Below are 26045 nucleotides of genomic sequence, written 5' to 3'. Positions count from 1 at the left end.
TCCAATATTTCGATCCGGCTGTGGACAACATTTCTCATACTATCAGCATATCACTGTTACCACTGTTTAGCTACAGACCTCCGAACACTGTTTACAATCAGGTTCAACGTTCCGTCATCAAGGACTAGCATTCCTTTAAGGTAGAATGCCCCTCTTGGACAAATAGTCGGCTTCTCAAACTACTACTATATTTTTTCAGTTTACTATTTGTGGGGGCTCATCCGAAGCTCATGGAGAAGATGAATTTTCACCAACTTATTTTTGTACAAATCGAAACTTTGCTTTATCGCCAAAGAGTAAGCACGGAGTTGGCGACCATTACAAGTGTCGGTAAATGTTGGATAATTTGCTCCTTTAGTGCAAACTTCTGCAAGGTGACCCCGGATTTTTATCATTCACTGCCAAAGGTAGAGGTTTGGAGTTTCTTTGAGAACGTTTGGGCAAAAATCGAAGTCTTTCAATTTCGAGGAGCGACCTACCTTTACCCTGTCAGATCTACATCGATAGACTTGGTTCAAGTCTGTGATTTGTGAATGTTTGAGTAAGGTGAACGCGATGTTTTGTGTTCTGTTTTCATATGAAATGCATGAGTGGGGTGAACGCTATACAGGGGAGTTTCTCCCGGAATCCAGCAGAAACTAACTCACGTACTCAAAGGTAACATGTTCAATCGCTAGGAAAACCTGGCCGGCCCGGGGCACCGAATTCCAAAAGATTTGTATGAAATAGGAGAGACACAAGAGAAACTATTACAAATGATTTTATTTTTAACAATTCACCGACTTGAACAAAGTCTACTACATCGACAAAGTAACGTCATGTTATTTACAAATTAGTCAGACATTAGTTTTTATCTAATAATCGAGTTAATAGTGTTTGTAAAAACCGACTTTTCCAAAGAATTTGACTCGGTACATGACACTTCACTTGTACATGCATTGCAATGTTATGGTTCGTATGACACAGCACTCTCGTGGCTACTGTTGTTGGCCTATACTGCTACCATAGGGGGCTGCCTACATGTCTGCCCCTAGGGGTGGGTAGGTGTTTTGTTGTATTGCTAATAAAGGTTTATTCTACCAACCTTTGGTATTTTGGTCTTAACTTAGCACTGCCCTTTATTAGCAATACAACAAAACACCTACCCATCCCTAGGGGCGGACATGTAGGCAGTCCCCTACGCTCCTATGGGAAATAAACCTATGGGTTGCCATAGGAGGCTTCTACTCAAATGACATTTTTATTCTTTCACGTGTTCTGTTGTACTTTTTACTCATTCTTTTTTGTCTTTGCCCATTGGACACAGTAAGCATAAAAGGAAAATGAATACATCGTCACCATGTCCTTGCTCACTCGGATATTTGCCTGTCTTCCCAATGCTTCAGGGTCGGCTTGCGGTCTAGTGGGCGCCATTGAACAAAAACAGAGTTTGTGATGTATGGAAGTCTCAAAGTTTTTCAGTAACTTTGCATAAAGTTTCGTCATACATCGTCACTATGTCCTTGCTACGGAGCAAAACCTAAAGTGTATCACCACCTGTTTGTGTTCCAACGTCACTGTACACCATTGGCGGACTTGAATTCGTGGAATCATTTTTCTTCGATGACAGTCGATGTCTCCTTATGTAGAAACACTGCGATAGCAACATTATCACACTTCCAAGATCATGAAAGATCCGTAAAAGTAGAAACTGTAGTTATAATCTCCAGTGACATCATAGATGAAACCTGTGAAATAAATTGCACGTTTAAAGTCATAGTATCGTTGGTGACAATTTTTTAACATTTATCTAACTATCCTGATTTGACCTTATAACATTTGTGCATGTATCGCATGAAAGTTCAAAATAGATGGCGTCCAAGTAAAATTGTGCTGATCGAAGGCGGAGCCAATCGTTACTTAGAACAAACGTAAACTGTGCAAAGGAGGACTTTTATCGATATAAATTGAGTGTACAGAGTAGCTTACTTTAGAACAAGGTCATGAAGCACAATATTCAGATGCCTCTCTGTCTATCTATCTATCTATCTACCTATCTATCTATCTATCTATCTATCTATCTATCTATCTATCTATCTATCTATCTATCTATCTATCTATCTGTCTGTCTGAGGCTCTGTTGGTAAGTCGTAGACCAGGTATGTCGACATGCAATAAATAGCAAAACGACACACTGCACCAAATTTCATCAAACAATACAGCTAATGGTCTAAAAGAAGTTATTTTCCATCCAATAACAAGAAAGATGTGTTGTATTTTTATCGATATTGCAAACATTTAAAGCCCCAATAGCTGCAAACATATGCGTGTAATAAAGTGATCTAAAAATATCGTCAGTTTTCCCAAAGTTTTCTTTGAATAAGGACTGAAAAAGTGTGTAACACTGTCTTAAGTGTCGAAAGTGACATGTACATTCAAACGTTTTTACATCATTTTAGATTCCTGCCATTTTCAAAAACTATTCATATGACAGAGAAAATAAAGATCACAAAAACAAAATGTTGACAATCGTGTGTTGTTAATTCAAGTAAATGGCATCATACTTTTTTCTGGTATGATTAAGATATGTATGTGCAGGAAATACTGTGTTTTTGTACTTTTCCGTGGGGGCGCCATTCAGCCCGTTAAAATGTGTAGGCATGGTCCAAATCAGCAAGCAGTGATACTTCTATACACGTCCTTTAGTTGAGTAAAACGTGCCAACATATTTTTATCAGTCCTGCCACTTTAGTATAAGATATTTTAGCTTCAAGTGCATATGATCTACCGACTATTAAAGACCCTTTAACCCTTTGCACCCTGGCCCCTGTTGACCTATGACATCATACGGACATTTTTCCGAACGGAGCATGCGCAAAAAAGTGCCTCTTCGTTCATATCCCCATCATTATTGAATCCCTAATAATAAGCAAACTCTTCTACCTGCGCAAATTGGTCCAATTAATCCACCAACAGCGATACACAGTCCACTCAGTCCAACTCCTGCTACAAATAATTCGGCATTAAGCGAGGCTTTGAGGACGACGCCGAATAAACCGAACCAAAGGCCACTCATGAGGCCGAAGACTATGGCATATGCAGCATATGTTGCGTAGGAGGTTGCAAACGCGCTCAATATGTTTGCTATTCCAGCAAGGAGAAACGCTATGCCGAACAAGATGTTGTAGATTTCTTGTTTGTTGATTTGACAACACGCTTCGAGGGTAAGTAACAGTCTGGCGGCAGTGCTGGCGATGCCAAACAATGACACAATGAATGCAATTTCATCGGGGGACCCTAGCTGTTGATCTTCAGCACGGGCAACAAGGTGTGATGGTGCTCCGAAGAATCCGATTCCAACTCCAGTAAAGTAGGATGCTGCAAAGACGACAAAAGCTGGGTGTTTGGTAAATAAATCACAGTCGCAAATCAGCAGTAACTGTCGAAGATTTCTCGTTGGCGATTCACCGTCTCCACGTTCAGTGCTGACAGGCTCCTCTACGTGTTTATTGTCCTCCGCGAGGGTTTTTCTTGATCTGAACAGTGCAGCAGCGATGCCAAGATGGGCATTGATCGCACAGAATACCAAAACGGTGCCCCTCCACCCATAGTCATCTATTAAAATCTGCAACATCGGTGGGAATATGAACACACCAACACCACCAGATAGGGCAACTATATAATTAGCAACCGCAAAGCGTTTCTTTATGAACAGGGCAAATATCCCAGTTCCTGGGGTGAGCATCATTCCATATCCAAACCCTAAACATGAAACAAAAAATCTAATTAAATTTGAATGAAATTAAATTAAACTAAAGCCCGAATGGGATAAATTATCACTGTAAATTAGAGCACGTTTTAAATGCTTACTTACTGAGGATCATCTTGATATCAGTTTGATATATGTGAAGACTGGCAAAGATCACGTGAACAGTTTCAATGACCAGATGTAAATAGGGGATGAAGTACAGCTGTGGTCAAACATGAAATAAAAAGGCATGGACACAGGACTAAAGTATGCGCTGTTCTCTAGCCTGCTTTATGCGTTTCTCTCATTAATCAGTCTTTGAAGTGCAGTTTCTTTCTCTACTCTTAAGGCAGTATATGCGCCTCGAAAGTGAAAGACTTAAACTTTTGCTTAAACTTTCCGAATATTTCTTTCTTTCACACTATAGACCACCGGCCCTTTGTGTCAAAAACATATCTTGAAAGTACATACAAAGATGTTTATAATGCATACAGGTTCAATGACAAATGGCTGAACGGGACAAAATATGCTTTGCAACTAGTTTAAAGGGTATTCTACCTTAAAGTTATGTGTTGTAGCTTATATATATGAATATGAAGATATATTATATATATATATATATATATATATATATATATATATATATATATATATATATATATATATATATATATATATATATATATATATATATATATATATATATATATATATATATATATATATTCATATATATATTCATATATGTAAGGAAATTTATTGCGCATAATTGCTGAATATTGAATTTGAGCCATTTTATAAACATACATACATACATACATACATACATACATACATACATACATACATACATACATACATAATATATTTATATATAATCTCCCAGTATTTCTAACGAGTGTGACGTCATCGAAGACTAGAGTTTCCCCCAACATAGCGCAGTATCTCTCCTCGCCTACCGGCTCGGAGGGATACTGCCATGTTTGGAGAAACACGAGTCTTCGATGACGTCATATGAGTGAGAAATACTGGGAGATTATATATTTATCACATGCATAGACCCACTTTTTTTATTTGAATAAAATTCACTTTCCCGTGCGATGTAATTTGGACCTTTATTATGTCAGCGTGGCGGATGAAGTGGTACGGCTCCAGCTGATTCCGTTTCACATTCGGACGCACGTTCCTCTTGATGCGTCAGAGCAGTCTCTCGCTGTTTTCAGCGGTTTTCAGCGCAAAACTTGAATGGATATAGCCGTTATCAACGAGGACATGGGAAAGGAGGATGATATAGTATCTTCAGATGTATTATTTTGTTTGAAGGTAAAGTAATAATGTAAAAAAATGCATCGAAATTTAACCCTGTCTTGCTGTTCATAGCTGTGATTACACGTTGTTTATACTCATTTTACTGTGATCTAAAAATCGTGTCAACTTCCTGACTTCGGTCATAATATACGAATAAAACCACCATTGAACTGTGTCACATCGTTCTTGTTGGTCATTTTTGTAACAATTATACAATTATTACCTAGGACAATGATATTGCTCGAAACTCGCGAGGACTGGTGGAGTACGATGCCGCATGAAGATCATACGTTCGCATATATTCTCAGCGCCTTGGGCGCTGTTTGAAATTGAGAGGAAAAATGTATACCGTTCGTCGCAATTATGAAAACTAAAATCATAAACAGTAACAGTTAACAAACCGCAACAAGAAACTTTTAACGTTTGCCATGTAGCGTTCATTCGATCTCACTTTTACTTGTGTCTTATGAAAACACTTACTGCATTGTATGGTCGCGGCTCCTATCGAGCTGTCGACGAAGTGGCACATACAAGCTACCGAAAACCGCGTTTGCAGTACGTTCCTACAGAAAATATTCTCGCTTTAGTACAGCCTACCGCAGAGGTTCAACAGCAATACAACACTTTGCCGATGCTAAAAATTTAACCCGTCACCTGACAGGATGATGTGTTTATATTGATACATCATATTCTTATGATATGTTTGATTCTTGTTCGATGATAAATTTGTCGATTTTGAGCGATGACTCGGCTGTTTATGGCTTGTGACGAACTGGCACAGTACGGCTAGAAGCAAACGTAGGGAGCAGACGACAGTGAACGCTCTTGTTTTCCCCAGTTGAAAAAAACAGACAAACTTTCACAATCATCGCTATCTAAAGCTTTGACATTTCGCTATATATTACCTTACCACATTTTCCAGTAAATTCCTTTGGGACCACTCAATTTTCATCTGCACGAAAGTGCTTACAAACAGTTTCAGTAGAAAAAAGTGCCGACCGTATACCCCTACTTCTGACGTCAGAAGAAGGGGTATACGGAAATCCTGTAAACCGTATACCTATAGTGTGACGTCATACTATAGGGATAACTGGGTCTATGTATGTGATATTATGAGGTTATCCCTCGATATCACCTCTTTGTGGGGTCGTATTGCTGCGAGTGCGGTTGTGGGCCGCATCACACGAGTCGAAGACGAGTGTGATGCGGCCCACAACCGCACGAGCAGCAATACGACCCTACCAAGAGGTGATATCGAGGGATAACCTCTTTATCATATACCTATGCCCACGTTATTGAATGAATAAATCTTGTATATTCAAACATGATACGTTTCACAGTGGTTTTTCTTGATGGACTACATTTGTTTGCGTCATCTTGCTAAGGCGGATTGATATACTAGCGTCTGACGTAATCTATCAGCTGCTCATTGACAATTATTTTACGGTTGAGCAGAGAAGTGCTTGAACTCTGTCATCAACATGTAGGATATCTACCGAATCCGTACGGTACATGCAAGTGTTGTGTTTGGTATTATTTTCCAGAACGCATTTACCATGAATACATGATATTTTTGAAAGTTGTGCTTTTGAATTTGCCGGTCCTCCGACATGTCCATAGCAATTTTGCTTGTCGTCTGCGCGTCTGTGCTTATGCACGCGCACGGACGGAACAGCTGGTCTGTCATCGATCTGTCAGTGCCCGTACGGTGTGATGCTCTGCTCTTTAATTTGTTCAAATTGGTAGCACTACTAGCAGTTAATCCGATATCGACACATGTGTTTTATTTAGTTACCCCGCATTTCTCTATGCTTCAAAACCCTGCCACTTTTGGAGATCGGACATGATATCGTAGTCAAAGTAGAAATCATAGACGGGCACCACGGTTTGTTTTGATTAGGGCGCCACCATGTAAGTAGTCCGGTATGCAAATCAACAGGCCGTATCAGGCTTTGTTATGTAAATCAACAGGTCGTATCACTTTTTCATATGCAAATATTCAATTGAATGAAAGAAAGACGCGCTGATCATTCCTTTCATATGCAAATCAACAAGGCGTATCACTTTATTGACATGCAAATCAACATGAAAATCATGTCACTGAATTCAGTACAGACACGATACACAGCATAGGTATATGATATATATATATATATATATATATATATATATATATATATATATATATATATATATGTATACATATATATGTATACATATTCAGTACAGACACGATACACAGCATAGGTATATGATATATATATATATATATATATATATATATATTATATATATATATATATATATACATATATATGTATACATATATTTATACATATTATATGTACATATATATATATATATATATATGTATACATATATATATATGTATATACATATATATATATATATATATATATATATATATATATATGTGATAGATATATATATATATCCCTCTCCTTTACTTTGAAAAAAAATTTGGTTCACATGAATGGGTTAGGGGTCATGAAGCTACATATTCCTTAGGATCAAACACTTCAGCAGCTTATCGTTTGTGTTGTTGGTGCAATGTGTCCGTCTCAAACGCGGTCTGTGGCATTAATGGCAAATGCACTGCATTTATCTCAAAGTGCACTTTTCTCTGAAATGCTACGTTGTCAGCACTTACCTACACAAAGTCCAAGACTAAAATACAAAAACAAAATACTTTTCGCAAAGTAACTCAGAAAAAATCCAAATGATGATATCGCTGCTCCACACATGACCGTCATTCGAAATCCAATTTTCTTCACGCACACGTTGGATATAGGGCCTGTGAAGAGAATGCACAAGGTATAGAGATCAATATTTACGCTAAGGCCAGACGGAATAAATAAATTGTTCTCTGGAATCGACGCTTCCACTTTTGCTGATTTTTAAATTAATTTTCAGAATCGTTGAAAGGAGCGAGAATACTGTCGCCTCGTTTCCATTAGTTCGATTTCTATCTACATTGTATTTGGACTCTAATTCCCAGCAGCAAAAAATTTCTGTAACGGAAAATCGCTATGTGCTGGGTACCCAAACTGTCCTAGGCTTTTATGCTGCTGTTTTTACAGCCTTACGTAAACGCGTATTGGAAAATGAAAACAACAGAAAACAAATCAGCGAGAATTTCAGTATTATTACAAACGACTTCAAAAGAGGGATAAATTCAGTATTATCTCACGGATTGTATCTTCTCTGTCGGTTACTTTTATAGTGTTTTCTGTTTATTGGCTACGTTTTTTTTCTGAGATTGTCAGCGGTTTTTTCATTGTGCTGATGTTGTGTGATGTGTATTTTAATGGGATGTAGAGAGGATTTCTGGGTTATATAATAAGTAAGAATAATATTTTTAAATATATATTAGATCTAGATCCGTTACGCCATATATTGTTGCACGCTACAATCAAGCAAAAAGAGCTGCCAGCGCTGTCCATAGCATGTATTCGATTTCATCCAAACATAATGACAAAAGGATCTTTGTTTTCAGCAGTTTATCACAAGCCGACTTTTGAACAAACTTTAATGCAACACCATCCAGGTGTTCCACATTGTAAAACCAACTCAGTTTGTGTTAATGTACTAGTGATATAGGAAGAGGATATCACAAGTTTGATTTCAGTTAAAAGAGAAAATAGCCCGAAAATCATAAATTATCAGTTACCGGCAGGGCAAGCAAGAAGTAACGAACAACTCATCATATATATATATATTATATATATATACATACACACACACACACACACACATATATATATATATATATATATATATATATATATATATATATATATATATATATATATATATATATATATATATATATATATATATATATATATGCACTTCCAGCAAGGTCCGATAGATACTTCGCCATCACATGCAACTGTTACACAAACTGAGTGTTTGTACAATATTTAAGGAAACATGGATATCGTTCGTCTACAATTTGTTCGAAAGTCCGCTTGGTATTAACAGTAGCCAGTTGGCGGTCAAAGTATATATTTTCGTGATTGAAGCGATACGTAAAAAAAATGGCTCTCCGCCTTTTGTTTTGCCAGGAAAGTTCTTACCGACTTAGAAACTTTCATTTCATTTCATTTCATATCTTTTTATTGCCAATAGTTCTTTTACCGGTCCCATGATGCAGTGCGCGCCAGGGTATACAAAGCGTACGTTACTCATATAACTTTTAAGCCGTAGGGTTCACACAGGGTACGTTACTCATAGAACTCTATGGCAGATTACACCCTGACCTAGTTTTTCGTCGCTGATGGTTAGATTATACTCGGGGCATTATTTGTGTTGCAAATTTGTGTCATTCTTCTATAACAATCCGTTGTACAAAACAAATCAGCATGTTTTCGCTGTTTTGAGCTTATATACGGTGTTTGATAAAGTCACTGCAGTGCATTGTGGGATAACCGGGAAAAGGTGTATTAAAGGTATACATTCACCTGTAATCTAAATATGCCCGTATATGGTCAAAGGAGCGTTACTTGGTATTCAGAATGCCCGTGTGAGGGCGCTGTTTTTAAAAAGCGGCCACCCGCTTAAAATCTGTGATGGTTAGATTTTTTCTTTCTATGGTAACTGTGGCAAAATTGGAACAGAAGACAGTATAACTCTAAGGGTGATCGAGTCACTTGCTACGTCATCGCAGCTGCAAATAATAGAGCGCGCTCTCTACGACGCCGCGCGTCCACTGTACGGGACCGTGATTACCAGTCCGGGTTATGTCCATAGAGAGGATATTACGATTGACCAATCAGCGAACCTGCCGCCGCCAACGTCATGAATAATTAACCTTGCAAACCTTGGCTCGTACATTGCAACGAGTTTGGAACTTTTCGGCTTGATTTCGCCCTTTATTTTTAGCACTGGGTAGTTTTTAGATGTAGACGTTACGCACAATGTTCAGTGCGGCCGAGATGGTGACCGACACAAGTGGTTAGTACATTGAAAATTACTTATTTGGATGGATTTCCTGGCCGGGTACGGCTCCTAGAAATAGGCATTTGACCCTTGTAAATCTACAGTAAGTTATTTGTCGCCAAATATCGCCTATTTTTGGTCAAATTTCAATTTAACCTTGCCATCTGCAGTATGGAGAATTTTCAAGCTTTGCAAAGATGGGTCAACTGTTTTAGTCGGTCATCGGAGCACGATGGAGCACGATTTTTCGATCACCTTGCGTTGCCCGGTACGATTGACCCTTCGCTCAGAAAAACGCGCGGCGGATCAATCGCCGAGAAGTTAACCAAAAGGTGGAAAAGAGAACGAAAAACGTCCAATAACTCTTTGTCGAATATGGCAAAGGGTTAAGAAACTCAGAAAACTATTCCTGATGAAATCTTACAATTTTTGACAGGGTAGAACGTCGCCAATCGACTGGAGCTAAGATACTTCCGGGTAGCCAACAGTCTCACTCGATCGGTGGATCTGTCAAGTCATATCGCGATCTGAACGAAGTGAACCAACGTAACCTTTGACACTTGTACATACAGTACGTGATTGGTTCTTGCCTTAATTTCATTACATATACGGTACGCCATTGGCTCTTTCCTACTATCCTCTATATGGACATAACCCGGACTGTTTACTGTAAAATTAAACCGTGGTTTTGATGGAAACCTATCTTCATACAACTTATTGTCAGAGCTTTTAGCATGAAAGCGGGCGTTGTTGGTGATGACTGAATGATAATTATATTATCGTCGAGTTGTAAGTTTTAAATGTTTGAATGTCGATATATTTAAAGAGTATTTAAAACTCCCAACAAAATAATTTGAAAAGGATATATTTCTCATCAAATTTTTTTAATTGTGATTTTTTCCATTTCACATATGGGGAAGGGGTGATGTTAAGTAGCATTGTAAATAGGCTGGTGACCCCACATTTTTATTTGATGCATATAATGTGCAATATCTGAACAACAAATTATGTGAAAATAAAAAAAATGTTGGATTGGAAATCTAAATAATTCTACAAAATATGAATACGGCGTGGTCATTACTTTTAAGTTTGCAACAGCTTTAACTGATGTTTTGGAAGGCCTGAGAAGTGATAATTTAAATTCCTATGCACATTTTCAGCGGAAAAATAGCTAAAACTTTTATTTGTTATTCATTGTGGTTCACATGTAAATAAAATTAGTGCAGCATTTCAAGAAAGGAACTGAAAGTAAATATATCGGGTTGGGCAACGCTTACGGGAGATTCATAATTACTGTCATTCGAATGGGATAAAGTGGGTGTATTTCGAATCCTTCTAGCTGCCAAGTTAATCTGGTGACATTGATTTTTTGTCGTAATCTCATCCTCACATATAAGTCTTACTCTTAGAGAAAAATAACGAAAATTGCTGGTAAAAAATTTAGTGGCTCGATCACCCTTAAAGGGATAAAGTCGGCCATTTTTCGAGAATATTGTTTGACAGGAGGTACCACTTACATTGTTTGACATGTTGAAACATACTGAATGAATGGGTGATCATGTATATATTCGACACTGGTTTAAAACTCGATAAATGAAACCATCGTGAAAATGAATAAATGGTCATGACCATTAATTCATTTTACGCGATGGTTTCATGTAACGTGTCTAAAACCGGGGTCGAGTATATGCATGGCACCTATTCATTCAGTATCTTTCAACATGTCAGACAATATTATATATTATTGCCTGAATACATGGGTTTATGTGCCCGAGAGCAGGTGACAATTTGCCCGACGCCAGGAGGGCAAATTGTCTCCTGCTGCGAGGGCACAAAAACCCATGTATTCAGGCAATAATATTTTTATTACATGCCTCTTCACAGTTAATGCTATATGACATTTAGTTACAAGAAAGGCATTGTGAAACAATTTTACCATTATCGACCAGCATCAAACAGATTTTAACGAAAGTCCAAATAGCAGTGCGCGCATGGATATTTTTCATCTAGCGTTAAGCGCCTACTTTGTCGAAAACATCGAAAGGCTTCACCGGCCCGGGTAACCATGGAAACCGGTCAGTACATCTTTCAACGGCCCGCTAACATCCCGGATGTTCCTATTCAAATCAATGCACTGATTCGCATTCACCTCGAGGCATGTAATAAAAGTAGTATCTCGTAACAAAGGAAATTCATGAAAATGGTCGACTTTGTCCCTTTAAAGAGTATGTATGTTGTACAGGTTGAGACTGTTAAAAGATAAAAATGGCAATACAGCAAAAAACGAGATGGATGAACAGTCTCACATACATTACGTTTACTTTTTTGTACGTCCCGCACAAGTTCTGTAGATAACATTGTAGATAAAAAGAAGCGACTCATTTGAGTGTTTGGATAGAACACACAGGGTGCCGAAATACTTATCATGTTGATGATATCTAAACAGTTTGATGTCGGTTACTATGTAACATTCCAGGTAGAGGAAACATGATACAATGAATGCAGACAAATGCTGATTAGGATTTTTGCGAGACACATGGATACATAGTGAGACTCTGAGAGGAATGAATGAAGCAGCGATTACCACATGTCAGACTAGACGGAAATGTCTTTTGAATACTGTTTTTTTTAATATTCTGTCATATGCAAGTTTTAATAAAAAGACTTTTAATGAAAACACCGAGCCATGGATACCACACAACATATTGGCTTTCATGTATTGAGTTGAAGGGCATGCATTTTCTAAGAAGTAAAACTTGACAGACGTCTAAGTGACACTTTACTCCACTGTTTTATTCTTGTGTGTCTATAAAAACAGCTTGGCATCAGTACGTCTTATGGTTAGCCAGAGTGCTGTCCTAATTAACTTTGGTCTCTACTAGACAAGTAATTTAGCACTCCCATGTGTGGTCTATCCAGGCACTTAGATGAGTCGGTTCTTTTTATCTACGATGTTATCTACAAAAACTTGTATGTTTCGTACAAAAAAGTAAACGTAATGTATATGAGACTGTTCATCCATCTCGTTTTTTGTTTTTTTGTTTTTGTAGGCGTCAAAAATAGCTTTTCGCTAATCGCGTTTGGCTCCGACTCAGACTACATATATGAACAATGAAAAATCAGAAAAGGGCTGGTATGAACTTTGCACAAAACGAGTGTCAATCATAGACATGATCAACATTCAAGGAGGAGATATTTTCGTATGGCTGTGGTAAACAGACGTTTTGAAGTAGGATACTTGGTATCAATTGGTAAACTATTCCAAAGTTTAGCACCTGCGGATGAAATAGCAAACTGCCCCGCAGAAGTAAAAGATTTGGGAATGGACAAATTTGGACCAAGCTTTAACCTTGTATCACTGCCGTGATCCACAGTTTGACTTTTGTCTGGCCTAAAGCTTCCTCTGATATGCAAAGTGAATTTATACACAACGTACTAGTACAAATGATAATTAGACACAAAAATAGGCCACGCTTATGACTCATTATGTCCTTGTATATACGTTGATAGGTCGCAAGTCAATGTTCAGCCTTTCTCGAAAGGCAATGTGCTTTATGTTATTACATGAGCTCAAGTACCCATGGCCAATAGTATGTTCAGGACCGTGGCAGCAAAGAATGTAACGTGAAAGGGTTACACAAGTGGCCCATGAACCATGTTGTTACTGTGACCTTTGACATGCCCTTTCAATACTCTGCAACAATATCCTAAAAACATTAATTTCTGCCGGTATAACAGCAGACTGCAGAGAGTGTTTGAGGTGATAAACATTTAATCGAGTACACAACAGTCTTACCAACTCCAAACTGTAGAAACACTATCAACGAGAGTATCCACGCCGTACCAGCGGATGACGCCTTGAAATATCTCTGAATTGCAACGAGGAGTGGACCCATGGCTGGGTAGATTCCATATGCAAACAAGCCGCAGATGAATGAGCCCAGTACGACGAGCCAACCCTGGCAGCCGCCATCTTGAGTCTCTTTCTGAGTGTGTCGAGAATGAAGAGACTCCTCGGTTGACTCCATGCTGGTGTCGGCAATGGCCATGGGGACTGATGGTTTCGCTGAACCCGGCTTTGGCTTATCGTTGGCGGCGGTGCCGTAGAGAGAGTGAATTTAGGTAACCAGTCACAGTTAAACGTTGCATGATGCCATGAATCAAAATGTCCAACCTATACATATCGATCTGGCTGAAACCGTATTTCAACATCCAATTAATAGAATTGTATGCATAATATTTGCCTATCAAGTTGAGGAGCACCTATTGACCATAAACGGTGGTTCCGCCGTTGCACAAAATTGTCAATTTTGTCCGCGGACTGGGTGTCATTGTACTCTCTGCATATTCCGTAAATTAACATTTTTATTGCAGAGAACAACTGTCACTATAGAAATAACGGACGACGCGCTGACCATTAACGTTTATTTATGGGCAAGGGAGAGAGGAAAGCCAAAAATTAACGGGCGACGCTTGCCGAGCTCGTTAATTTTGGCTTTCCTCGAGCCCGCGCCCATAAATAACCGTTAATGTTCAACACGGAGTCTGTTATTTCCATTATCTTATCAACAACCTCAAAAACCGTCAGAATTTATGAAAATTTCCCACGCGAACGACAACGGGAGCCCTAGAACTTGTCAATGATTAGTGCGCGCGCTGTAAAAATTTTGCAAGATCGGAAATGTTTTCAAAAAAAAGGGTCTCAACTTGGCCCACAAGTGTTCCATTTTATTTTGTGATTGATTATGATCTTTGTAAAAATTACAATTTTCGTTTTAGCTGAAAAGTTACGATGTTTACGATATTATTCATATTCACGGGCACATAAACAAACCATTATTGCGTATTTGTGGTCGGTCACATGGTTCAGCTCGACTAATTAAAATACGACGGACAGGGCATGGTAATATAATTTATATTATCGCCCAGAACAAGAAAAAGCAATGCCGTCAGAGTTCAAATTGGTCAAGCGACTTGTGGTGCGCAGCTTACACAAAGGGTGAAAGGGCATTGACCCACTCCCTTTCATTTTCTTTTTGCCTTTATCTTAGCCAACAAAGACATGCAAAGAATATCTGTTTTGTTCTACACTCGGTCCATTGTGTCTGCCTGGTCACCTTTCATAGGTAAATGCCGGGTGTTATCAACCGAAACGACAAAGCACTCCTGTGAAGACGACCTTTGACACCTACCGCAGCATGACCGCTTGCTATTCAGGAAACCACGGTCCCTCTTGAGGGACTGTGAGGAAACCAACCAAATTTTCTGTGGCTTCAGGATGTGTTCATATCATGAAACACTGTCAACCAAAGAAGAATACTACGTATTTTTAAAGTAAAAAGAAAAGGTTACCAAGTCAGAAGAAATACAATTCCGGTGCACAGCGTAAACGCCTGTCAAATAGCTTTTTTTTTGTGTTACCATAGATTGACACACAAAGGAATTTATAATAAACAGACGGTCACCTTACTGTGTAAGGTTGTCTGGTCCCCTGGCCCATTTCTACCGCTGGCTGCGCTGCTAACAAAATAGGGTCAGGTATGAGCTTGTTAGAATTTTGACTGCATATTAATGAGCACGGTCACCTGACAACAGTATGTTGATCAGCACGTCTGTACAGTGGCAAGCTCGAAAATTAGATGACGAAACAGCGAACGTTGTTTGCACGGCTTCACTTTTACGTCTCCGTCTCTGTTCTCAGTTCTATGATGGTATTTAGTGTAGTGGTGAAATGACGATTATCGTCTATGATTTTTTTCAGACTTGAACTGGTGACCATGGTGGCCTTTGACATGTACTGCAATGACTGAACAATAAATGATTTTCGTTTTTCTTTCAAAGTTGACATAGTATGCTTGGTTCGGGAAACTATGGAGATAACATTACTCCTTGGGCATAAGACATCTAAATTTGGACGTAGTTTCAAGTTGGAAATAAATTCAACGCAATCACTGCGCTCTTACTATTGACCAATGATAGCCATGCTTTAAAAAGCCCAAACCTGACCATATTTTCATTAGCAGCGCAGCTAGCGTTAACAAATGGAAACGCCCTCACACTTTGTATAATAATTTGCAGTATCACGCCAACTGGGCATTAAAGGGATACAGTCGTCGGAATTGGGCTCAAATGTCGTATGGGACCCATACGACCAATGTAAACACTGTATTCAAGGTACGATTGGGAACGATGAAAGTTGAAACATGTCTGTCATGAACTACATCGTATAATTTAAATGCTGCAGCTATGATGATGAGGTGCATCAAGATATCGTGCACGAATACATTGTTTGTAAACATTAAACTCAACCGTTTCCCGTTAAGGTAGTACGCGCCTGGAAAGCGAAAGACAAATTTTTGCTCAAACTTTCCTGAATGAAACTTTCAACCATTTTGACAATATTTTTTGTTCAGTTTTATACAACTGCGTTACATGTTGAACTCTCCAGTATATTCAGCTTGCCATCATAGCCTGCGTATGTGTATCATGCATTTGTATCACTGACAAATGACTGTCAGTCTGGACTATAATTAAATTATCACCTAATACATGTTTTTTCATATAGAGGATTTGTCGACAACTGAATATTGTGTGTTTGAGCATGCTGTAGGGAGACAGCAAGAGACTGTAGTTGATAAATTGCATAGAAATATTGCAAAAATCATCACCAGTTGCAGCTTCTGCCCCGTTACTTGGCCCAATTTTGTTTTTTACGAGAAATCATATATATTTAGATTTTGTGAAAGTCATGAAATGTGACAAAATGGTTCTAGATTTTGTCTTAGTTTTTACTAACATTATAACAATTGGATGACATCGAAATGCTATTCATTTTTCATTGGAATAGGAAAATGCAAAAAGTACAAGTTAGGGAACCGAAAAATTTTCAGGTCCCCCATATAGGAAGAGCAAAAGTTTGAAGCTCCTCTACTACCTCCTAAATTTTCGAATCCATCCTGAATTCCTCCAGCCAACCGTATCCCAGCCGTTTTTTTTTATTTGAACGCAGCCTAGAGTGCCACTATGACATGCTGACTTGATGAGATGGTCGAATGCACGTTTACCGTTGACAAACATATTATAAGACATGTCAGAGAAAACAAGTTTGGCAAAATCCGTTCGCTGTTCAAGTTTTTGTGAATCCTCATTTTGAGGTTTGAGTGGCAGGGCAGGCAATCCAAGTTTCATATATACTAACAGGACTTATAATTTTGGGTTCGATTTGATAAAACATGACAGTGACGCCTGTTGTCGATCGAGGAAAGCTGTTTTGTGACACAGATTTATTTTTCACTTGTTTCAAGAAGGCGAGAAGTACTGTCGGAAGACGAAGTTTTGACCCGGAGATTACAATTGCATTTTTTTTCGCTTATTTTCCCTTTTCTGCTGATGATTGATGTGAATCGACGTCGTTATCTTTGAACAAAAGCGATCGTTATTTATGAAGCCTAACCGCTATCTATTTTTAATCTTGAAATGGTTTAATGATGTACAATAAGCCTGTCTCATTTGTAGTGTCGGAGACAGGATGTCATTATTGAAATTTAGCGTGTGTTAAATTCACATTTCGTCAACACCCTTATTTTACCGTTATTTTGATTGGTTGTGTTCTTTCAACGGTATATTTTTTCACCCTGATGCTGCTTCTACTTCAACTGGTTTCTGTGCAGATATGGAGTAAAAATGATATATTAATAGACACGGTATGGCTGTGCTGCTTTTTAGATAGTCAATGGGAACACCGTAGCTATAGCCTATATTCATCGATATTGGGCGTCCTTCTCTGAGTGACCAAAGAGAGCATTGAAGCACAGTTATTGGATGGACTGGGAATTAAGTATGTAAGAAAATTGAGGCAACTTCACATATCGGGTCTCTCTGTTGTTGTCAGTGCAACCATATACGATGGGAATCAACGTCAATACAACCATTACAAAGCTGTACACTACAAGCGATATTTTACCGTTCACTGGTTTCAGTGGACTAGCTGTTAATTTATGCTCATAAGAAGTATGTAGGCCGATTGTTTTCTCAAGGTAATTTTAATACTTTTTATTTAAATGCACGAACAGTCACCCACTCTCATTACTCGGCACTGGTGAAATTACAGCCGTTTCCAGGAGACATAGCTTACATAGACTAAAGTATCAAACTGTCACTCTTCATCACGCCCTTGATGGCCGCGCATTTTATCAAATATTGGTGGCAGACTTGGAATGGAACTGCGTCGTGAGTGATGCGCAGCTTTCGGTCGCTTCTTCTTCTTCGTCTTCTTCGATTTTCGTTTCTCGTTGAGCTTTGGCAGACATGTTGGATCCGACACTTGATCCGCGCAGTCGCGATGATCTTCATTCCTTGACCTTTCTCTGGCGCGCGACGATTTGTCTCTCTTGCGGGTGCTGGTGTGGGTATCGTGTTTTACCTTTACTGGCCCGTCAATGTTGTCGTGCGATACGCCGCAAGTATGGAGAGTCATTTTTGCTTCAGTTCGATGAGCTTTCCTCATTGGTCTACTCAAGGTGCACATTGGTGGGTGCAGCAAAGGAAAGTGGCGTTTTCCATGAAGGATTGACGAAGTTCTTGCCGGAATACCCGCTGAGCTGTATTTCTCAGACACACGATTGCGAACTGTATCGACATTCCACCAGTCAGCTGAAAACATACAAAATGAATTCGATTTTATGTTCTGCAGTTTGATTAAGTTCCATCAGATTATAAACAGTCCATTGCCCGAAAAAGAGAGTTAATGAAATAAAGTGATATGGACGGTTGATCTGAATTGTTGTCGTACATGAAATTAATGTCTTCTCTGCAAAAGCCCAAACGAAATGTGTATGGTCGTACTTTTGGATTTTAAAATTAATATTGACATGTTCACAGCATGCATGTATCGTTGGTGGAGACGTGTAATGTTTTCGAGAAACCCTTCCCATTTTCTTTCGTTAGCTTAGACACTATAGGTTGGATGCTGTCGGTTAAAGGGTTTACATTTAAAAGTTAACAGTAGCTTTTCCTTGTACACAGGTCTAACTCACCATGAAAATAAATGTAACGGTTCCAGAGTGAGCTATTATTTCTTCACCCTGTCTAACAGTTGTCCAGGAAAGCACCGACCTCCTAAAGGGAACGGTCGTCGCAACTGCGCATGTGCAACTTTATTGTTTACAAAAAAATTATTTCATGCACTATATATTGATGCATCATGTCAACATAGCTGGATGTGCAATATGACAAACATATTCTAACTTTCATCAATCGCAAACGTACCCTTGGATACGGTGTTTACAGCGGTCGTAGGGGTCCCTAGCGACCTTTGAGCGCATTCCGACGAGCGCCTCCCTTTAACCCTTTCACCTCCAGTTCCCTGTGTACAGGTCCAACTTTGCCATATAAAACAATGGATTTGGGACAAACCATGGTGGTGAAAGGGTTAACCTCTGGCGCGTTCACGCCCGTGGGACTAGCTCGATTCCAGAGATTGTATGATGTATACAATGTCGATATTTCGTGCTAGACGCGTGTGTGTACGCTGCTGTTTCCAAAACATACACAAGAAAATCAAGGCCAAAAATTAAAAGACAAATGTACTTACTAGCGACATATCTTCGTTGTTGACTTTCGTTTACATTTGACATACATGGTTTGTCTGAATGTTTCCGCGGGGGATGGTAATTGAGAAGGGTAGGTCGTACAGTACGACAATTGAGGATGTGGTTGCATGGTATTTCGGTGACCAGGCGCCTCGATGGTGGGTCTGGGAGATAGTATTCCATTAGATTGTCATAAGTTCCAGCATACAGCATTTCGGGTGACGAGTCATGGGAAATATCTTCGACTGTTTTGACATCGCGCGTTTCCAAACTTGCACTTGCGCCTGAAATCATAATTGGAGCGTCTTGATAAAAATGACGATAATTCCGAACGATGTCACACTGCCACCATTAATATGCAAAATACGCATTTGAGAGAAATTTACGGCGACAGATTACAGCCGACATGAAACAGGCAGAATCACTTGTCAAAGGACCACGATTGGCAGCGATGAGCACAGGAGCAGACGACAAAATCTGTCTGACTTTCTGTCAGTAGCGGCTATTGTCACAAGCGCGATGAGTGCGACGTGGTAATGAACCGACAGTCGCATTAAAACGACAGGAGTCCCAAACAAAAATTTATTCGTATGAAGAACATATGTCACACATATGTCACACATATGTTCATATGTTTCACACATATGAACATATGTTTTACTTATATGAAAATGATAGGTTATAAACGACAAGCAACGGTATTGGGTATAATGATACATGTATATTATGTAAGACCTCTCGGGGACAAATTAGTATCTATATACGTGGCGGGGAAATAATTACCAAACGAAGCATGATTATTATTTACGCTCAACAGCGAGTGCAGCGAGACCGGCCCGCGCAGCAAGCACTTTAGACAACGTACAATATTTGGAATGGAATGGAGAGCGCACCGCAGCTCTTTACATGGACGCGGCCATTTTGACTACTTTGACACGGATCGCTTGAAATAAAAGGTGTTATCTACCACAAATCCTTCTCATGATTTTGCTGACAAGGGAAATAGGAAATTCAGTTTACAATGATCATTTAAGATTATTTTTACAGCCATGTTACTTTAACGCTCTGCGTCGCCATTTTAAAACAAGCCAACCCTCGCGAGCATTACCTAGATCTTTTATATGAACAGCCAACCATGCGGGAATTCAAAATCAAGTTGTGGAGCGCCACCAAGTTCAGTGGCAATAAAATTACTTGTTGGCATCAGGCATCCACTTTTCCAGGCCCCTATCACAACTCTAAACTGATCTAACCATAAATTTGCCATTTTAAATTGATTTTCGTTGGTCAAATTTATTGCTTGGCGTTTCAATTTAACTTGCTGTTGCATTTTATATAGATATGTCAAAAATAAACAACGAACACAGTGACCAACACGCCAGCTTTGTACAATGATGGGAATAATAACATCAATGGCAAGACCTTACGCTGCGCTTGCTCAGACTTGTTACATATTAGCTCGCACGGTCGGACGCCCATTCACGACCCTGCTTCAAAAGTTTTTACTTTGAGTAGGATTTACAAACAAGCGTGCATTTGCAAGCTTGGATAATTTTAACCTAGCTAGGGAGTCTCAGCAGTGGCAAGGCTGCGAGGATATCAACACCTGTGACGAAGAGGAATATCTTAAAATATCTTTATCCAGAGCCCATACTCTACGGCCAGTGAACAGTCACTTTATTTGAATTATATAGGTGCGCGAACTTATGGTTTAAATCCCAGCGTGATTATGTCACTTTTCCCGAGACGCCTTACAGCTCAGTCTGCTACCAATACCACAGTACCGCATAGTACTGTTTGCATCGGATCCTCATTATAGAAGAGAAAACGTTACTGTAAAGTTTCGTTAAAGGGATACAGTCTTAGGAACTGCGCTCAAAGGTCTTATGGGACCCATACGACTAAGGTAAACGCTGCATCCAAGGTACGATCGTGATTGATGAAAGTTAAAGCATGTCTATCATAATCTATCATCGTATAATTTAAATGTTGCAGCTATGATGATGAGCCGCTTCTAGATATCGTGCAGGAAATACATTTTTTTGTAAACAAGAAACTCGCACAGGCGCAGTTCCGACGACCGTTTCCCTTTAACTTTGCCATCTTTCAAAAATGAAGCAAAGGGTTCTGCACGCAAATGCAGATGCCCCTGTGTTCTAGAACTTCTATAAGCATGATAATTCGCTGATCACTGCGTCTCACGTGACTAGCTAGACGCAGCACGAAGTAAGACGCAGATACCGGCAAACCGCCATTTTGAAATGAGACAGTTTTTGGTCTCCCGGAAGTTGTTAATTGCGCATGCCCGCACATAGTGCGTCATTTTTTATCGCGTGCTTTTTAGTCTAGTCTGGTACCTGCCAATATTTCAAAAATTTTAAGAATGGTAATTAAATACTTGGTTAAATTCTAGCCACGTTTGCTGTGATAATTTTAGCTTTACTTCAAAGTAAAATTGAACAGCCAATGGCAGCGCCCCATGTCTCAACCAATCAGATTTCGTAATTCGATACATGGCGGTTTCCCGTTACCTGCCTCTTTGTGCTTGTCACTGAGGCGGGTACCAGCCAAGCATGATAAGTGTCGGGCGCGCTTACGTCACGTGACGCAAACTCTCATCGTCGCTTCTGCGGCGGCTCACAAGCGCCGGTGTTCTATCCACGGAGGAACCATGTTCTATCGGTATATCACTGATTAACACTAGCACGTTTCGTCCTTCATGTGGAAAATGAGGACAAATATTTATATATGTATATTGATGAGAAAAAAATACGTCATTTGCGATCAGCACTATTCGATGAGTGTTGAACTTCGAAATCGTCGATAGTTTTCTGACACAAGGCAGACGACATTGATATCTTGCCTCCTCCAATAAAATGATTAACTTTTCAATATTAGTTTGAATTTATTCTCAGACGTCCTTGGCCCTGCACATTACCCCAAACAGTCCGTTTCCGTCAGTCTTCGGCCTCGCGATCTGTTTTTCGCATGTTCGAGGGGAATCAAAAGTGTGCTCGTACCGTAACGGTCAGAGTCAGTATAGACTGAAAGATTCAGTCGTGTGCGGGCGCTCCGGCGCACTGCGACCTACGACCCCAGTACGACCCACGACGTCAGTATAGCTATTTCTTTTGAAACTCTGCATCCTTATTTCAGATGCATTTATCATTTTTTCTGTTTGTAAAATACTGTTTCGTTTCCTACCATGAGAATCACTTGGAAATGCAAAATGTATGTTGGTTTTTTTAAATATCAAGAGTTACTGTTGACAACTTCATAAAGACCCGGCTCGCAACATCGCCGCATATCGCGTGCGTCGAGTTTAGAAGCCTTAAAGTTAAACTGTATTTTTTAAATAGTACACTTGCAGAAGAGAACTATTTACCGTGTAGAAAAAATAAATAAATGTTGTTCCTTGAATTTGAAAAGTATGGTTTTAGAAGTTATTTTTGTGATTGTGGCTGAAAATTTACTGAGTATATCAATGAATCAAGTGATTTGAAATTTCACTCCATTTCGTTTTAATGGCGTGGTGTTATGCATCAACATGTACCTTTCTTACATCTTACAAAATTATCGAAAACGTCAACTCCTTTTTTCAACTTCATCGCCGCAGAGCGCCGGAGAGAAGATCTCCATCGTCATTGAGTTAGCAGCCATTCCTCAAGTTTGTAGGGAAAGTGAAGTGTATCATGAGACACTGCACCGCGCCCTATTTGAAGATGTCGTCATCAAGGCGCGCTGGATTAAGGAAATCGCCAGTACCTACCAATCGGGTCTTTAGCATCTGCCGTCTTCATAAATTCATTATGTAAGATAGGCGGTTTAGGGGATTCGTCTTCCACACCTGAAAGAGGACGACCATCAGATTTTGAGAGGAGTATAAAGCGAAACAATAAAAAGGACAATAGAATTAACTTGTGATAACATATTCCCAAGTCACTTTTGTTGCATGAACACCCGCTAATCTATACTTGGTTTAGTTCACTTCAGTTTTATCATATCCAGTATAAGCGAGATTTTTTAAGTCATGCACAATGTAAACAAGATTACAAAAAGGAATAAAATATAATGTAAGGTTTAATAGCGATGAATACTATTATATGTTTAATAATGTGCCTTCAGAACATTAGTTTTTCTTCATTTTACAAAATTCTGCCCGTAGGCTGTGATCAGCCTGGCGCCAAAATTGCAGGTGTAAATTAGAAGAGAGGGTGGCGAAGCAACTTGTTGTCTTGTTCTTATTTTGAAAGTATATATGCCGAAATATGCAGTGTACCAGCCATGCCGACAAATATGCTTGTGCACAGTTCAAAAAGTTACGAGCCGGCGCCAAGCTGCACTTGGAACCGGACTATAAAAACTGATTCTTTGTGTAAACAAAGGGGTCACCCATTTTGCATTTAGCTTATATAGCATACTATGTTTCAAAGCCGGATGCTCCTCTGTGGTTGTGCTCATATAGTGTAACTGGACGCCGTATCGTTTCTTGCCATCTTTGGGTTAGAATTCATGACACTTTGACATGATTTACCGGGAAGAAACCGCAATTCCAAAACAGAAAAAATATAAAAGAACAACAGCAATAATACAAGCGAGAGTGATGAGCAACTTTTGAATGGAGTATATTTATTTAATTCTTTCACTGCACAGATGATGGTTATGATGATGATGATGATGATGATGATGACGATGAAATGATGATATTTTGGATGCATTGTTGCTGTTGTCATCATTGTGAATGTACTAACATATCATGTCAATTGTTTACCTTGAGGGATGTGACACGTAACTTTTGCAGAAACGTTGTCGTCTTTCAACTCCACAATTTCCACGTCATCGCCTGGTAGATCTTCCTGCAGTTTGAAAGCGGCTTCGGGCTTCTCAACAACCAGTTCTGAGGACTGAGCGGACGAATCACGTGACTTGGACTCGGAGGAATCGTCGGACGACGAACTGGCGGAGATGTCATTGTTTAAGATCACCATAGACGGCAACACATCACCTGTTAACGTTAAAAGGAATAAATGATTCATGTTCGTGCTTTTACGGAGGTAGTTTATCTCACGCAAAGGTTAATGGATCTAGCGGTCATCAACACAACAGGCTATGTGATATCATCACATGGAAACTAGGATAAAAAACAAACAAACAAATAAGCAAGTAAACAATCAAATAAAACAAAAAAAATAATACATTTATAAAAAGAAACATAAATAAATGTTTGAGAAAACAATAGATTGAATAAGAATTGACACAATGTTACTGAAACAATATATGCAACACATTCAAGATGTGACGTCCCGAGTCAGTATCACTACTCACCCAACTCGCAAAAGGGATTCGACATAATTGCCGCCCGCGCCCATGCCATACCGTAAATAAAATGACCGACTCACGGCCGATGAGTAAAAATTAGTAAACCTATTCCGATTTTTTACGAGCTCGTCTCAGTATGGTGTAAATAAATATGCAATCTGTCGTGATCATTTTGTGAGCTTATTCATCTTCATTTGTGTAATAATTTGGTAGAGTAGCCTTTCTCGTCAGAGGGCAATTTGAAAAGCGTTGTCAGTATGTGACTTCGAGACGTAAGAAATAAAGGGTGTTAGCTTTGAAGACAGCGAGCCAGTGTTTGTATCTTCATGAACTCTCGCTGTCAGTGCCGCAGGGAACTATAATAATGCCAACACTTCAAAAATAATGCCCACCCAACTAAGACGAAGTGAACGTGTTCAAATGACGTAATTGCGTGCGTTTACAAGAGACAACAATTACAAATAAGAAATATCATTATTACAAACAACGAATAAATTTGATGTGTCCATTCGTACCACTTTATTTAACAAGCTGAAGTCACGAATACGCAGATAATGTATTGTCTGATTTTGATATTACGCTGGTCACGGTTACCAAGACCAAAAAACAACCAACAAAAAACAAAGAACCATAACTTCCATTTTGTCTCTATCTAATTTTCGCCTTTGTGACTTCACAAACTGTGTAAGTCGATACGTTAATAGACGATATTTTTGTTTGCTAGTTTCGAATTTGATGCTATTTGCTTCCACTATGAATTCGAACGAAATTGCATCTAGTCTCAGACCCAGTGCAACACTCAGCAGCCACAGTAACCGTCCTAAAGCCACCTACTTCTGATCGTGCGAGGAAACTTCTCTGTAGAAGATGAAACTACAGTCTCTGACTGCGTATGCTGATTTTTTTCTTCTTTCTCATGTCGGATATTTGCCGAGGTATTCTTTGGGTTTCTCAAGTTACGTCGCGTTAGCCGAGCAGTATAAGGGTCACGGCTATACGCCGACATACCTATGAGAGAGAGAGAGAGAGAGAGAGAGAGAGAGAGAGAGAGAGAGAGAGAGAGGGAGAGAGAGAGAGAGAGAGAGAGAGAGAGAATACTCGGCATATGTTGACGCTGTTGCTCATGTTATCAAATGCAT

At 39.3% G+C, this 26045-nt stretch overlaps 2 protein-coding genes across 2 annotated transcripts; both read right to left on the bottom strand.

Annotated features, from left to right (window-relative positions):
• Positions 1–745: 745 nt before the first annotated feature.
• LOC139133274 (monocarboxylate transporter 3-like) lies at positions 746–14172 on the bottom strand. Its single transcript, XM_070699802.1, has 4 exons — positions 13794–14172; positions 7707–7850; positions 2923–3741; positions 746–1727 (listed from the first exon to the last, which is right to left on the bottom strand). Exons 1-4 carry the CDS (start codon positions 14044–14046, stop codon positions 1651–1653), a joined length of 1293 nt encoding a protein of 430 aa, XP_070555903.1. The 5' UTR covers positions 14047–14172; the 3' UTR covers positions 746–1650.
• A 3849-nt stretch (positions 14173–18021) lies between these two features.
• On the bottom strand, positions 18022–23430 carry LOC139132537 (uncharacterized). Its single transcript, XM_070698844.1, has 3 exons — positions 23357–23430; positions 19590–19871; positions 18022–18649 (listed from the first exon to the last, which is right to left on the bottom strand). The coding sequence occupies exons 1-3, from the start codon at positions 23385–23387 to the stop codon at positions 18153–18155; spliced, it is 810 nt and encodes a 269-aa protein (XP_070554945.1). The 5' UTR covers positions 23388–23430; the 3' UTR covers positions 18022–18152.
• Between the last annotated feature and the right edge of the window lie 2615 nt (positions 23431–26045).

The sequence above is a fragment of the Ptychodera flava genome, chromosome 5, assembly GCF_041260155.1.
Source record: "Ptychodera flava strain L36383 chromosome 5, AS_Pfla_20210202, whole genome shotgun sequence".
Taxonomy (NCBI): domain Eukaryota; kingdom Metazoa; phylum Hemichordata; class Enteropneusta; family Ptychoderidae; genus Ptychodera; species Ptychodera flava.
This window is presented reverse-complemented; position numbering and strand designations above follow the sequence as displayed.